We start from the raw sequence: 17,659 nt of genomic DNA, 5'->3' as shown, positions 1-17,659 counted from the left end.
GGTCTGTAGTTTTATTTCCTGTAGTGTCTTGGTCAGGTTTTGGTGTTTCTATGGAATACTTTTCCCCCATCTTTTAATTTTTTTTAATTTTTATGGCTACACCTGTGGCATATGGATATTCCTGGGCTAGGGGTTGAATTGGAGCTGCAGCTGCTGGCCTACACCACAGCCACAGCAACGCCAGACCCAAGCTGCATCTGCAACCTATGCCACAGCTTATAGCAACACTGGATCCTTTAACTCATTGAGCGAGGCCAGGGATCGAATGTGCGTCCTCATGGATACTAGTTGGGTTCTTAACCCACTGAGCCACAATGGAAACTCCTCCATATTTTTACTCTTAACTTACTTGTGTATTTGAAGTAAAAGTCAGTTTCCTGAGAGCAGCATTTAGTTGGATCTTGCTTTTTTTCTACCCAATCTGACAGCTTCTGCCTTTTAGTTATTTACATGACATTATTATTATTATTGATATGGTTGAATTTAAGTCTATCATCTTATAAGTAGATTGGTGGTTGACTAGGATTAGGCTTTCTTTTTGGTATGATTAAAATGTTTTTAAATGTTCTTCAATTGTGATGATGGTTGTATAATTCTATGAATATACTATCACCGATTTGTTCACATTTAATGAGTCAATTGTATTACATTTAAATTGTATTCCAATAAAGCTATTGCAAAAATTAAAAAAAAATTAAATACTGCTCCATGTACACCACAATGGCTAAAAAACCCTAACAATACCAAATGTTGGTGAGAATGTGGAGCAAATGGAACTCTCAAATAAGCCTGTGAGTGTAAACTGCTCAATCCATTTTGAAAACTCCTTGGTAGTATCTCCTAAGTTAGACATTTACATACTCTATGACCCAACAATTCCACTCTTGGGGATACACCCAAGACAGATGCACAAATATGTTCACCAAAAGGGTGTACCAGACTGTTGAGAGCAGCATTAGTAAACATATCAATTTGGAAAAAAATCTAAATATGTATCAGCAGTGGAACAGATAAATAAAATGAGTTATATTTTTTCAAATTTGTGGTTTTTTTTTTTTTTTTTTTTTTTTTTTTTGTTTGGTCTTTTTGCCTTTTCTAGGGCCGCTCCCATGGCATATGGAGGTTCCCAGGCTAGGGGTCCAATCGGAACTGTAGCCACCGGCCTACGCCAGAGCCATAGCAACGCGGGATCCGAGCCACGTCTGCGACCTACACCACAGCTCACGGCAACGCCGGATCCTTAACCCACTGAGCAAGGCCAGAGATCGAACCCGCAACCTCATGGTTCCTAGTTGGATTCGTTAACCACTGTGCCATGACAGGAACTCCTGTTTGTTATTTTTTATTGTGGTTAAAAAAAATGCATGTTGGAGTTCCCGTCCTGGCGCAGTAGTTAACGAATCTGACTAGGAACCATGAGGTTGCGGGTTCGGTCCCTGCCCTTGCTCAGTGGGTTAAGGATCCGGCGTTGCCGTGAGCTGTGGTGTAGGTTGCAGACGCGGCTCTGATCCCGCGTTGCTATGGCTCTGGCATAGGCCGGTGGCTACAGCTCCGATTAGACCCCTAGCCTGGGAACCTCTATATGCTGCGGGAGCAGCCCAAGAAAATGGCAAAAAGACAAAAGAAAAAAAAATGCATGTCATATGATCCAGCAATCCCACTTCAGGGCATATCTCTGGACAAAAATATAAATCAAAAGCTTACATGCACCCCTACATTCATAACAGCACTATTTACAATAGCCAAGACATGGAAACCCACAGATTAATGGATCAAGACTACAAAACAGAAGCAGACTCACAGACATAGAGAAGAGCCTTGTAGCTGCCAAGAGTGTGGGTGGGGGGAAAGTGATGGAGCAAGAGTTTGGGATGAACAGATGCAAACTATTATATATAGAATGGATAAACAACAAGGTCTTACTGTATAGCACATGGAACTATATTCAATATCCTGTGATAAACCATAATGGAACAGAATGGAAAAGAATAATTATATGAATAACTGAATCGCTTTGCTGAAATTAACATAGCAGAAATTAATCACAGCAGAAATTATACAATGTTGTAAATCAACTCTAGTTCAATTAAAAAAAAGTGTCATAAAATTCAACATCTTGGAACAAGACAAGGATGTCCGCTCTCACCACTACTCTTCAACATAGTTTTGGAAGTCCTAGCCATGGCAATCAGAGAAGTAAAAGAAATAAAAGGAATCCAAATTGGAAAGGAAGAAGTAAAACTATCACTATTTGCAGAGGACATGATATTATACCTAGAGAATCCTAAAGACTCTACCAGAAAACTGTTAGAGCTCATCCACGAATTTGGCAAAGTCACAGGATACAAAATTAATACACAGAAATCGACAGCATTTCTATACACTAACAATGAAAGAGCAGAAAGAGAAATTAGGGAAGCAATCCTGTTTACCATTGCATCCAAAATAATAAAATACCTAGGAGTAAACCAACCTAAAGAGACAAAAGACCTGTACTCTGAAAACTATAAGACACCGATGAAAGAAATCAAAGATGCCACAAATAGATGGAAAGATATACCATGCTCGTGGATTGGAAGAGTTAATATTATCAAAATGACTATACTACCTAACCTACCGAATGTACAGATTCAATGCAATCCCTATCAAATTACCAAGGACATTTTTCACAGAACTCAAACAAAATATTTTAAAGTGTGTTTGGAAGCACAAAAGACCCAGAATAGCCAAAGACATCCTGAAAAAGAAAAATGGACCTGGAGGAATCAGGCTCCCGGACTTCAGACTATACTACAAAGCAAAAGTCCTCAAAACCATAAGGTACTGGCACAAAGACAGACATACAGATCAGTGGAACAGGATAGAAAGCCCAGAATTAAACCCACACACCTACAGCCAGCTCATCTATGACCAAGGAGGCAAGAATATACAATGGAGAAAGGACAGCTTGTTCAATAAGTGGTGCTGGGAAAACTGGACAGCCACATGGAAAAGAATGAAATTAGAACACTCCCTAACACCATACACAAAAATAAACTCAACATGGATTAAAGACCTAGATAGAAGACCAGACACTATCAAACTCTTAGAGGAAAACGTAGGCCAAACACTCCCCAACATAAACAACAGCAACATCTTCTCAGATCCACCTCTGAGTGGATCGACAACAAAAACAAAAATAAACAAAGGGGACCTAATCAAACTGAAAAGTTTCTGCACAGCAAAGGAAACCCTAAACAACACAAAAAGACAACCCACAGAAGGGGAGAAAATCTTTGCAAGTGAATCAAGTGACAAGGGATTCATCTCCAAAACTGATAAACACCTTCTGCAGCTCCATACCAAAAAAAACAAACAACCCCATCAAAAAATGGGCAGAAGATCTAAACAGACAGTTCTCCAAAGAAGACATATAGATGGCCAAAAAACACATGAAAAGATGTTCAACATCACTCATTATTAGAGAAATGCCAATCAAAACCACTATGAGGTACCACCTGACACCAGCCAGAATGGCCATCTTCCGAAAGTCTATAAACAATAAGTGCTGGAGAGTGTGTGGAGAAAAAGGAACCCTGTTAAAAACTGTTGGTGGGATTTTAAATTGGTGCAACCACTGTGGAAAACAGGATGGAGATTCCTCAGAAAACTAAACATAGAACTACCATTTGATCCAGCAATCCCACTCCTGGGCATCTATCCAGAGAAAACCATGACTCACAAAGACGCATGTACTCTGATGTTCACTGCAGCACTATTTGTAATAGCCAAGACATGTGAACAACCTAAATGTCCATCGACAGAGGAGTGGATCAAGAAGAGGTGGTACATATACACAATGGAATATTACTCAGCCATTAAAGGGGACAAAACAATGGCATTTTTAGCAACATGGGTGGACCTAGAAATTATCAAGCGAAGTCAGCCATACAATGAGACACCAACATAAAATGCTTTCACTGACATATGGAATCTGAAAAAAGGACAGACTGAACTTCTTTGCAGAACAGATGCTGACTCACAAACATTGAAAAACTTATGATCTCCAGAGGAGACAGTTTGGAGGGTGGGGGGATGTACTTGGGTCGTGGGATGGAAATCCTGTGAAATTGGATTGTTATGATCATTATACAACTATGGACGTGATAAATTCATTTGAGTAATAATAAAAAAAAATTCATAAGTCAAAAAAAAGATAAGGAAGATAAGGAAAACTGTATAAAACTATGAAATAAAAAAACTATGAAATAAAAAAAATCACCATCTTAACCATTTCTACATGTAAAGTTTAATAGCATTAAATATGTTCACACTATTGTGTGACTAATCTCCAGAAATTTATCTTACAAAACTGAAACTGAACAACAAAACAATTTCCCATCGTGGCTGCATCATTTTATATTCCCAGTAACCCAGAGGGTTTCAATTCCTCCCCACCTTCGTTAATACTTACTCTTTTCTGTGGGGTTGTTATTATTGTTTTTCTATAGTAGCCATCCTAACATTTGTGAAGTGATACTGCACTATGTTTGCTGTGCATTTTCCTAAGTGATTAGTGATGCTGAGCATCTTTTCATGTGCTTGTGGCAATTTGTACATCATCTTTGGACAAATGTGTATTTAAATCATTTGCCCAGTTTTTAATTTGATTATTTTGTGTTGGTAAGTTGTAGGGGTTCTTTATATATTCTGGTTATTAACTCCTTTTGAGATATATGATTAGCAAACATTTTCTCTGATTCCACATGTTGCTTTTTCACTCTATTACACCCTCTGATACTCAGAAGTTTTGAATTTTCATGTAGTCTAAATAAATAAATAACTCCATCATCTTGCTAACTGCATCCTATTATCTATTATCTGTTCCCTTTTTCTTCTCTTCTTGCCTTCTTTTGGATTGTTTACGGTATCATTTTATGTTCACAACCCAACAGAAAAGAGTAACTTGCTTATTAGTTTTGTCTCTTTTATTTTCTTGTGTTTGTTCTAGAGTTTACATCTTTCTTTCTTTTTTTTTTTTTTTTTTTTTTCCTTTTTAGGGCACCTGTGGCATACGGAATTTCCTAGGCTAGGGTCGAATGGGAGCTGCAGTTGCTGGCCTACACCACAGCCACAGCAACGCAGGATCTGAACTGCATCTGTGACCTACGCTGCTGCTTGCAGCAGTGCTAGATGCTTAATCCACTGTGGAAGGCCGGATTCTTAACCCATTGAGCAAGGCCAGGGATCGAACCTGCCTCCTTATGGACACTAGTCAGGTTCTCAAACCACTGAGCCAAAGTGGAAACTCCCTAGGCCTATGTTTTACACACCTTTGCTTTTTTATTTCATTTAAAGATATTTTTACTGTATTTTATAAAACATTGCTCTGTGATGGATTAAAAAAATAATAAGACTGGTCCTTCACCACAAATAGCTTGAAAAGCACTGTTCCAGTACAGAGTTATGACAAGACTGTCCAATCTGTGGGTGAAGAGCTTAGCTGCAAGAACACTTCTTTTGGAACTTACGACATACTTATAGGTATAGCACAAAACACTCCTACTAATTCACACTTAGCAGAGGGTAAGCTAGTAGGAGTGATTAATAAAATACTTTCACTTCCAAAGATTTATTCTGTAGCCTATCATAGAGTGGTACTAATTTTCTCCTTTTCTAAAACAATTCATGGCATTTGTGCCAGTCTTTCCTGATGTAGGCTTAATTATTGAGGAATCTTTCAAAATGTCCCAGACTGCCACTGGAAAAGGCATATCAAAATAAACCACGGATTCTACCAATCAACAAAAGTGCTAATTAAATGGAGATATTATGAGAAAATAACCTTGTGAAACTTAGTAAACTATATCTCTAATTTTCCCTGAAAAGAGTTTAGAATCCATAATTATTTTAAAGTATGTTCTCTCATAATACTTTTATTATGGACTAGTCCCTTTGTTGCTCTTCTATCTTTCCCAATAAAATACTGAACACTTTAAAGATATACCTTAAGGTTGTACTCATCTCTGTACTTCTCAGTGTCTAGCAAGGTGCCTGGTATATGGCAGGTTCTGGATGGTTATAATTTGAGTGAAATGAATAGATCTGATAATGGTTCTGCCTAGCTTTTCTTGTATCTTTCTCCTCTAGGGCATATCCTTCTCTTACCATCCTCCCCCTTCCCATTTTTTGTGAGTGTATATAAGTAGACTGCACAGAATCCTCACCTGCCAGTGTCTGCCTGGCTCCCAAGCACCCACTTCTATTTGAAGACTCTGCTGGCAGATAGGTCTCTGCTGATAGATCTGCCTGATCAGCTGGCCTCACATCTACACTAGGAGCCTTAAGGCTGAGATAGTTCTGGCTCTGTTCTTTGCTTGGATGACCAGGCAGCCTGCGTGATGGTCAGCCTTTGTAGCCAGATAAGTTTCCTATAACCACGTAAGAGCCTGGTGGTTATATCTGAACCTGCCTCTTTTCCTCCTCATTGGTCCCGTGCAACCAGCAACTCACATATCTTAACCTCTGAGCCTCCCTGAGTCAGAGTAGGTACTTCATCCTATGCTAATACATATTTAGTTTTCCATACGCTATGATAAACCTTCCATTAGGATATATAAGGAGAATGTCATCGGAAGCAGAACTATTTTTTCCTTTTTGAATATTTCAAAATTCTTAACATAGTACTATGCCCAGAGTAGACGCACAATTATTGAATGAGAGAATGCTGCATTGAAAGCCCTTCCTTAGTCCTCTCCAAGATTTAAGTCAACTTACATTTATACTTTAGTCTTCTCTTTCTTTTTCTCAACAGCTCATTTTTACTTCTTCACACATCTCCATGGGAAAACTAATGTGTGTTGAAGGGTGATAACTGATAATCTCTGAGACGATCACACATACCATACAGTTCAATATGGTTCACATTTTTCCTTTCATATATTTATAAAGTCATCTCATCATTCCCACAGATTTTAAAGATAAGAACTTCTTACCCAGCCTTAGCAACACTTATGGTTTGTTGCTCCATTGCTTCATGGATACTGGTTCTATCATGCTCTTTGAGGCTATTAAACTCATCGATACAGCAAAGGCCCGCATCTGCAAGGACTAACGCCCCAGCCTCCAAATTCCATTCTCCTGAGTCTTTCACAGCAGTTACTGTCAGACCTAAGGAAACAAGGAAGCTAAGTTAGCTTTTATTTTCAAAAGCCTATCTTCTAACTATGAAGAGAAATAAATTCCTGCATTTTAAGTGGAGCAGCACAGAGTCAAAGCTTTTATTTCTACCAAGAATGGATGGCATCATGACAGCTACTTCAGGTATCCAGTCACTGGAAGGTCTCCAGAGATTCTATGTTCTAAAAATCTAATATGTGTTACTGAGTATTTTGTGGTAGACAGAAGTCCCTAAATTTTCTGTCTCTCCTTGGTAGGTAACCTCACTGAGCAGTCTGAACTTTTAGAAGGAGCAAAGAAATGAATAGATCTGATAATGGTTCTGCCTAGATCTCCAGAGATCTGTATTAGACGCTGTCTACAAAAGAATCCAAAGACAGAGAACAGTATATATTATAGTCCCAAAAAACCCCCCAGTATATATTACAGTTCAAAAAATGAAATGTTTGCTGCCAGTCACAGTATAAGGGGGAGGATTTTGTTCATAAGTATAACTTGATTTTGAGTCATCCTTTATACCAGTCAGTAAAGCAGACTGGTCAAAAACAAAGGCTTTGGAATTACCTAGACTTGTATTTGAATCTTGGATCTGTCATTCTGGATGTGATATTGTAGGTAAGTTTCCTAATATAAGCATTCTTGTTTTACTGAGGTTTGCTTCATTGCACATCACAGATACTCTGTTTTTGTTTGTTTGTTTGTTACAAATTGGAGGTATGTGGTGATCCTGAGTTGAGAAAGTCTATTGGTGCCATTTTTCCAACAGCAATTTGTTCACTTTATGTCTCTGTGACACATTTTGGCAAGTCTCGCAATATTTCAAACTTGTTCATTATTATTATATTTTTTATGGTAATCTGTGACCAGTGATTTTGCTGTTATTACTGTAACTGTAGATGTGGTGGGAATTCTAAGAGAACAGAAGTAGAGCCTATACATGTGACTGAATTGGATAATCTCATGATAAAACTTTATAAAGAGTTGCTTCTTATGAATGGATAAAATGATTTCCCAAGATGGAATCTACTCTTGCTAAAGACGCTGTGACAATTACTGAAATGACAATAGAGGATTTAGAATATTACATAAACTTAGTTGATAAAGCAGCAGCAGGATGTGAAAGGATTGACTCCGATTTTGAAAGAAGTTCTACCGTGGGTAAAATGCTATCAAACTTCAATGCATGCTGCAGAGAAACTGGTGAAGGAAAGAGTCAACTGATGAGGCAAACTTTATCACTGTCTTATTTTAAGAAATTGACAAAACCACCCTAACTGTCAGCAACCTCCCCATCAGTCAGCAGCCACCAATATCAAGGCAAGACTCTCCACCAGCAAGAAGACTATGACTTATTGAAGGCTCAGATGATGGTTAGCGTATTTTAGCAACAAAACTTTTTTTTTTTTAGGGCCACACCTTTGGCATATGGAAGTTCCCCCAGGCTAGAGGCAAACCAGAGCTTCAGCTGCTGGCCTACACCACAGCCACAGCAACATGGGATCTGAGCCACATCAACGATCTAAACTACACCACAGCTCACAGCAACGTCGGATCCTTAACCCACTGAGTGAGGCCAGGGATCAAACATGCATCCTCAAGGATATTAATTGGGTTTGTAACCTGCTAAGCCACAATAGGAACATCATCAAAAAAGTATTTTTAATTAAGGTGTGTACAGTGGGTTTGTTTTTTTTTTTGTTTGTTTGTTTGTTTTTTGTCTTTTTTAGGGCCATACCTGCAGCACACAGAGGTTCCCAGGCTAGGTTCAAATCAGAGCTGTAGCTGACGGCCTATGTCACAGCCACAGCAACTCGGGATACAAGCCTGTCTGTAACCCATGCCACAGCTCACGGCAACACCGGCTCCTTAACTCACTGAGCAAGGTCAGGGATTGAACCCACATCCTCATGGATACTAGTCAGGTTCATTACCATGAGCCACGACAGGAACTCCTACAGTTTTTTTTTTTTTTTTTTTTTTTAGACATAAAGCTACTGCATACTTAATATACTGTAGCATAGTGTAAACATAACTTTTACACACACTGGGAAACTAAAAAACTCATGTGACTGGCGGTATGGCAGTGACCTGCAATTAAACCTGCAGTATCTCTGAGGCACATTTGTATATCCAGGCTTCAGTTTATTTATCTATTTATAAAAAGGATAAGAACAGAAAATACTCAATAGAGTCTTAAACATACAGAATATAAATAAAGCTCTTTAAAAAGTGTATAGGAGTTCCCGTTGTGGCTCAGTGGTAACGAACCCGACTAGTATGCATGAGGATGTGGGTTCAATCCCTCACCCTGCTCAGTGGGTTAAGGAGCTGTGAGCTGCAGTATGGGTCGCAGACACGGCTCAGATCTCAAGTTGCTGTAGCTGTGGTATAGGCTGGCAGCTATAGCTATGATTCAGGAGTTCCCATTGTGGCTCAGTGGGTTAAGAACCCAACCAGCATCCATGATGATGTGGGTCCAATCTCTGGCCTGGCTCAGTGGGTTAAGAATCTGGCATTGCTGTGAGCTGTAGTGTAAGTGGCAGATGTGGCTCAGATCTGGCATTGCTGTGGCTGTGGCATAGGCTGGCAGCTGCAGCTCCAATTAGACCCCTAGCCCAGGAACTTCCATTTGGAACGTCTTTTCTAAAAAAGAAAAGAAAATTGTTTATATCTGCAGAAAATATGATTTTGTAGAAAACACCAAGTAATCTATATGAAAGCTACTAAAACTATCAAGTAAGTGTAGCAATGTTGCAGGGTGCAAGTCTATGTACAAAAATTGTAAATTGCAATTTCAAAACAATAAATTTATACTAGCACCCCAAAATATGAAATATTTGGGCATCAATCTTAAAAAACAATGTGGGAGTTCCCATCATGGCTCAGTGGTTATCGAACCTGACTAGTAGTCATGAGGTTGTGGGTTCGATCCCTGGCCCTGATCAGTGGGTTAAGGATCTGGCATTGCCATGAGCTGTGGTGTAGGTTGCAGATGCTGCTTGGACCCCATGTTGCTGTGGCTGTGGCACAGGCCAGCAGCTACAGCTCTAATTAGATCCCTAGCCTGGGAACCTCCATATGCCACGAGTGCAGCCCCAAAAAGACAAAAAAAAAAAAAAAAAAAAAAAAAGATGTGTAAGATCTGTGTACAAAAACTAGAAAACATTGATATGGGAAATCAAAGATGATCTAATCAAACCAAAAATATTCAATGTTTATGGAATGAAGTGAAAACACAATACTTTTAAGATGTTTCTTCAAACTACTCTATAGATTCAATGCAAGTACAAACAAAAATCCTAGTGGGATTTTTCTTTTTATAGAAATTGACAAGGTGATTCTAAAATTTATATGGAGAAGGAAAGAAAATAGAAGAATCAAACCAAAAAACAAAGCAGGAGATCTCATGTGACTCAATTTCTAAATTTATGACAAAGCTGCAATAATCAATTCAGTGTGGTATTGGAGAAAAGATATAGACAGAGAGAACAATGGAATAGAGTCCCCAAACAGGCATACAAATCAAGTGATTTTTGATAAAAATGCAAAAGCAATTAGATGGAGAAAGGACAATCTGTTCCACAAATGGTGCTGGAATAATTGGAGATACTTATGCAAGAAGAAAAAAAAAATCTTGATCCATTCCTCACATTTGAAGCAAAAATTAACTCATAATAAAGACCTAAATGAAAATGTAAAACTTATACAAGAAAACTCATGGAAGAAAACGTAGGAGAAAAGCTATGTAAATTCTTCTGGTCCAGCATTTACAGAGCTTAGAAGTTGCTAATCCATCCTAACAAGTGAAAACCTCAACAAAGTGAAAAATCAACAATTGTTCTAAGATCTATCAAAGAAATGCAATCACAGGGCACACCACTGCCCCCTAAATTGGAAAGACAGAGAATTACAGCTTACCAGAGCAGAAGCCCTCATGGGTGCCAGTGCTAGGAGAGAAAACCCTGAATTATAATTGACAAATTGCTAGAGGCTCACTGTGGACAACTCTGAGAAGTAAAAACCCCTTAGGAACCCAGTCATGGGTGTGGGGGGGTTGGGGGGAGGAATGCTCACACTTTTGTGAATTTTACCTCCAGGAGCTCTAGCAGGTCTTCATACTGAATATCAACAATTTATCTCTGATATTGTAAACAGAGATATTAAAAGTATAAGAAAAATGTCAGAAAGAAATTCTAGAGACCAAAAACACTGTAAGAAAGATGAAGAATGCCTTTGATGGGCTCATTTGTAGACTGGACATGGCTAAGGAAAGAATCTCTGTGAATAAGGACAGTCAATAGAAATTTCCAAAACTGAAAAGAAGAAAAAACATGGAAAAAAACAGAATAGAAAATCCAAGAACTATGGAACAACGACAAAAGGTGTAACATATATGTAATGCATGTGATGGGAATATCAGAGGAAGAAAGAGAGAAGGAACAGAAGTAGTATTTGAAGCAACAACGAATGAGAAATTTCCTAAATTAATGTCAGAAATCAAATCATGGATCCAGAAGACTCAGAGACTCAGCAGGAAAAACACTAAACCAAACTATACCTAGGCATGTGATTTCATCTTTAGAAAACTGAAATGTCAATCGAGAGAGGAATGCATTAAGAAAATGTGGTACATATATACTATGGAATATTATTGAGCCATAAAAAAGAATGAAAAAATGCCATTCGCAGAAACATGGATGGAACTAGAGATTAAGTGAAGTGAGTCAGACAAAGACAAATATCATATGAGATCACTAATATGTGAAACCTAACAATAAATTATACAAAAGAACTTATTCACAAAATAGAAACATACTCAAAGATTTTGAAATCAAACTTATGGTTACCAAAGGGGAACAATGGGTGGAGGGATAAATTAGAAGGTTGGGATTAACATATACACACTACTATATATAAAATACATAAGTGACAAGAACTGGCTGTAAAGCAAAGGGAAATCTATTCAATACTGTGTAATAACCTATACAGGAAAAGAATCTACAAAGGAATGGAAATATGCATATATATAATTGATTCACTTTGCTATACACCTGAAACTAACACAACATTGTAAATCAACTATACCCCAATACAACTTTTTTAAAAATATAAAGTAAAATAAATAAACTTTAGAAAATCGAAGATAAAGAAAAAAATCTTGAAAAAAAGCCAGAGGGAAAAGTATCTTATCTATAGAGAAGCAAATATGACAATTATATTCAACCTCCCCTCAGAATATTTTAATGTCATCTAAAAAAAATACACGAAGGCAAGACTAGCATTCATGAATGAAGATAAAATCACACTGCGTTAGGAACTGGTTAGATAACATCCAGAACAGGAGTCAGTAAACTATGATCTGTGGGTAAAATCTGTCCTGACTGCCTGTTTTTATAAAAATAGTTTCTTTGAACACAGTCATGCTTATCATTTACATATTGTCTATGGCTGTTTTCACACTACAATGGCAGAATCAAGTAGTTGTGACAGACACTGAATGGCCCTCAAAAATATAAAATATTTCTATCTGTAACTGTACAGAAAAAAATTGCTGACTCGATCTAGAATATTAATATCTACTTTGAGACATCAAATCTTAAAAGAAATAATATTAAAAAGACAGTAAAAAATAATGAAGGACATGGAAATAATGCAAGCCAAAGAAGAGTTTTTGCATAGGGTATGATTAGCCTGGAGATTTAGAGAAGAGAAAGTAATTATCATGTGTTTAGAGAACTATCCTATCAAAGAGGAATTAGACTAATTTGGGGTGGCTTCGAAAGATATAACTGAGACCAACATGTAGAATTTTACAAGGAACTGTTGGAAACCTTGGGGTGTTTAAAAGGGAATGAACTACCTTGCAAAGTAATGAAATTTTCGACAAAATAATCGTTAAGCAAAAGTGCAAAGTCCACTTGTCAGAGATAGTATAAAAAGTATTCATGCAATAAACAGGTAGCTGGATGAAAAGAACTTCAGAAACATTGAGATGAAAGAAAATGAAGATACCACATACCACAACTTACGGCATGCAGCTAAAGCAGTATTTAGAGAGTAACTCAAAGCTATAAATGCCTAAAAGAGGAAAGATTTCAAATCAATATTCTATGCTTCCACCTTAAGATGCTAGGAAAAAAGAAGAGCAAACTAAACCCAAAGCAAGAAGAAGGAAGGGAATAATATATATTACAACAGAAATTATTGAAGCAAAAAATATAAAAGTAATAGCCAAAAATTAATGAATCCAAAAGTTGACAAATTTTAGCTACACTGACCAAGCCAAAAAGAGAGAAGAAAAAACTTAGTAAAAATCAGGAATCAAAGATAGGACATTATTAATGACTTTATAGAAATAAAATGGATTACAAAGAAACAAAATAACTGTGTGTCAACTAATTAGATAATTTACATGAAACTGACAAATGTCTAAAAAGACACAGCAAAACTGACTCAAGAAGAAAAAGAAAATCTGAACAGACCTATAATAAGAGATTCAATTAGCAATTTAAAAACACCCACAAAGGGAATCCCACACACAGATGGCTTCACTGGTGAATTCTATCAAACATTAGAATAATCAAAAATGAATTCGGGAGTTCCTGTCGTGGCTCAGTGGTTAACGAATCAGACTAGGAACTATGGGGTTGCGGGTTTGATCCCTGGCCTTGCTCCGTGGGTTGGGGATCCAGCGTTGCTGTGGTGTAGGTTACAGACGTGGCTTGGATCCTGAGTTGCTGTGGCTGTCGTGTGGTCTGGCGGCTACGGCTCCAACTAGACCCCTAGCCTGGGAATCTCCATATGCCGCGGGTGCAGCCCTAAAAAGACAAAACAAACAAACAAACAAACAAAAAAAAAAAGAATTCTTCACAAACTCTTCTTTAGAAGTAGGAGGAAACACTTCCTAACTCATTCTATGAGAACAGTTTTATCCATATACTAAAGACCAATACCACTTATGACTATACATACAAAAATGCTCTACAAAATACTAGTAAACCAAATCTAGAAATATATAAAAAGTATTACATAACCATGACCCAGTGAGATTTATCTCAGGAATTCAAGATTAGTGGTATAACATCTGGAAGTCAATTGATGTAACATCCCCATATTAATAGAATAAGTGACAAAAGGCATATGATCATTTCATCAGAGGGAAAAGCATTTGACAAAATTCAACAATCCTTCATGAAAAAAAGCATTCAAACTAGGAACAGAAGAGCACTTCCTCAACCTGACATAGGACATCTACAAAAAACCCTGAACTAACATCATTCTTGATATAAGACAATGTTTTCCTGCTGAGATCAGAAACAAGACAGGCTGTTCACTCTTACTACTTCTATTCAACATTGTACTATAGGTTCTAGGAAGGGCAATTAGCCAAAAAATGAAATAACAAGCATTCAGAAGGGAAGAGGGGAAGTAAAATTATCCCTGCTTGCAGATGACATGATCTTACATAGAGAAAATCCTAAGGAAACCACTAAAAATTACAACTACTAAAGTTCATCAAAGTTGAAGGATACAAAATCAATTTTTAAAATCAATCGTATGTGTCTATACTTGCAATGAAGAACACAAAAATATAATTTTAAAAATTCCATTTACAATAGCATCAAAAAGAATAAAATACTTAGGAATAAATTTAACAAAAGAAGAATATAAAACTTATATACTCTGAAAAGTACAGAATGTTATTGAAAGAAATTAAAGATGATTTAAATAAAGGAAAAAAATCCCAGACTTTCTTTTACTTGTGCTTTTTATCATTTCTCAAAAACAGTGTCTAATCAAAGGACAGAGTATTGGTGCCTGTGTTTTCATCTAAGAGTTTTATACTTTTTTAACATTAAAGTCTTTGATCCGGCTTGAAGTATTATTTGTGTATGGGGTGAAGTATGGGTTCAAATTCATATTTTTGACATGGATGCCCAATTTCCCAGCAGTATCTTTTGAAAAGACTACTCTTTCCCTAATGAATTATCTTGGAATGCTTATCAAAAATAAATTGACAATATATGGGTTTATTTCTGGACAATCAATTCTGTTGTTGGTCTATATCCTTATGCCATTACATTGGACTTCATCAAAATTAAAAGCTCTTCTTTTATTTTGGTCTTTTTAGGGCGGCACCAGTGGCATATGGAGGCTCCCAGGCTAGGGGTTGAACTGGAGTCATAGCTGCTGGCCTACACCACAGCCACAGAAAAGCCAGAGCTGTACTTCATCTGTGACCTACACCACAGCTCATGGCATGCCAGATCCTTAACCCACTGAACGAGGTCAGGAATTGAACCTGCATCCTCATGGATACTAGTCTGATTTGTTTCAGCTAAGCCACGATGGGAACTCCAATTTAAAAGCTTTTGTGATGCAAAGGCAACTCCAAGAAAATGAAAAGATAATCCACATTATGGGAGCAATATTATCTGAACCTATTAAATACAATCCTTGATAAGTCTCTGATAAGAGACTTGTATTTAGAACATATAAAGAACTCACAACCCAATAACAAAAAGGCAACCCAATTTTTTAAATGGCCAAGAGAGCTGAACAGACATTTCCCTATAGAAGATACACAAATGGCCAAAATGCAAATGAAAAAGGCTCATTTTTAGCCATCAGAGAAATGTAAGTCAAAACCACCATGAGTTACCAGTTCACACATCACCCATAGCTATAATCAGAAAGACATAGTAACGAGTGTTGGTGGGGATGTGGAGAAATTGGAAAGCTTACACATTGCTGATGGGAATGTAAAATGGAGCAGCTGCATTGGAAAATAGTCTAATAGTTCCTCATAAGGAGTCATCATATGACCCAACAATTCCCCTCTTAAGCATATACCCAGGAAAATGAAAACGTATCTCCTACACAAAAATTTGCATACAAATGTTGATAGCAATATAGTCATTGTTAAGAAAAATATCACTGTGCAATCATACTGAGGGTACTTAGAGATAGATTCTTTGTTTTCTGGACTGAAGGCCTTAACAGGCACAAATTCTACCAACAGAAAATCTACCAATTAATTACCTACTGGCTCATTTGTGAAACCCTTCCTATTCTTTCTAGTTTTCTACCTTTTCTAAATAACCCTGCATATAAGGACTCCAATTTCAGGAGGCTTACTTGCCTAGCTTCTGTCAAGCATGACTCCATCTAATGTCATTTGTCTCTATAGTAACCAACTAAAAAAGCTGCTATGCTTAGCTGTGGCTTTGTGCAAGCAGTGGTCTAGCCTGGAGATGCTTTAAAGATTATAGTCCTCTCTCTATCACTGAATTCTTCCTGGTGCCAGGAAAAGGGGAGAGCCTCTGATGAATGGGAGAGGGGGAGGGTGAAAGAGAAAAGGATAGATTGTAAAACATGAAGGACAGTGGACCACAAGTAGAGACTGAGTTCAAAAGGAAACGAGTTTAGAAGGAGCTTCATTTATAAGAGAACCGAGGACATGTGGTTGAAAACTTAATACGAGAAACAGAATATAATTATCAAGCATTCCCATTCCCATTCTTTTGGTCCCAAACAATACCATGATATGAACATCAACAAATTATCCACAACAAACATAATTATGGTGCTTCAGAAAGCTGACTGATATTGATAGCTATCTAAAGGTGTTTAACAGTATAGTTCAGTTGTGGATGAGGGGTCAGACACAGCTTATCTCTTCAATAAATCTGTAACCTAATGGTGGGTAGCAATGAACACAAAACAGTGAAACTGTTATAAATGAGGCAGAGCAGAGAATGGCAGGGGGAGGGGGGCTTCTTTATGTAACAAATATGGAAACCTTATTAAAAGTATAAGGATGCATTCCAGGATCATCCTCCCCCACCTCCCAATCACTCCTTCTGCAACAGGAAGCTTGACATCTGCTCAGTGGAGAGACTCCCACAGCTCTGCCTTAGCCGGGGCCTCTTCTCACTCCCGTTATGTACCTGGGCAAACCTCACGAGTTCATTAATCAAGTCATTACTACAGTGCCTGCCAGCCTGTGGGTTCTTCCAGGAAATTATACCAATTGCTTTCCTACACATATAGTCCACTTTAAATATTATCTGACACAGTGAAGAGAAAATAGAGAAGCACTAGGTCAGCAATCAAAGGAGTAAGTTTCTGAGCACTGGTGTCCTCATTTGTAATATGGAGATAGTATCTTACCCTCCTACCACACCAGGGTATTGCGAGGCTCAAAAACAGATTATTTAAAAGTTTTCTACAAATAGCAAAGAAAACATCATACCACATGTATATTCACATATACCATATATCTATATGCATACCATATATATATATAAAACATACACATAGCCTTTATTGTGATATCATATTTTGTCTCCCATAGAACTTTAACCATTACTGCATCTAACACTTCCTATTCTGTATCATACTAACTTGACTACATAGTCATCTTTCCTACTGGACTATTAGATCTTTGAGGATAACGTCCATGTACGTTTTTGTCTTTGAATATTCCACAGATCCTAGC

At 37.5% G+C, this 17,659-nt stretch overlaps 1 protein-coding gene across 1 annotated transcript in view; it reads right to left on the bottom strand.

Moving 5' to 3' along the window:
- Window positions 1–17,659, bottom strand: part of MCM9 (minichromosome maintenance 9 homologous recombination repair factor) — a 96,628-nt gene that overhangs the window by 31,625 nt on the left and 47,344 nt on the right. Inside the window, 1 exon segment of the mRNA XM_003353232.4 lies at window positions 6,975–7,149. Coding sequence (XP_003353280.3) covers window positions 6,975–7,149 — 175 coding nt within the window.

Source organism: Sus scrofa, chromosome 1 (assembly GCF_000003025.6).
Source record: "Sus scrofa isolate TJ Tabasco breed Duroc chromosome 1, Sscrofa11.1, whole genome shotgun sequence".
NCBI lineage: Eukaryota > Metazoa > Chordata > Mammalia > Artiodactyla > Suidae > Sus > Sus scrofa.
This window is presented reverse-complemented; position numbering and strand designations above follow the sequence as displayed.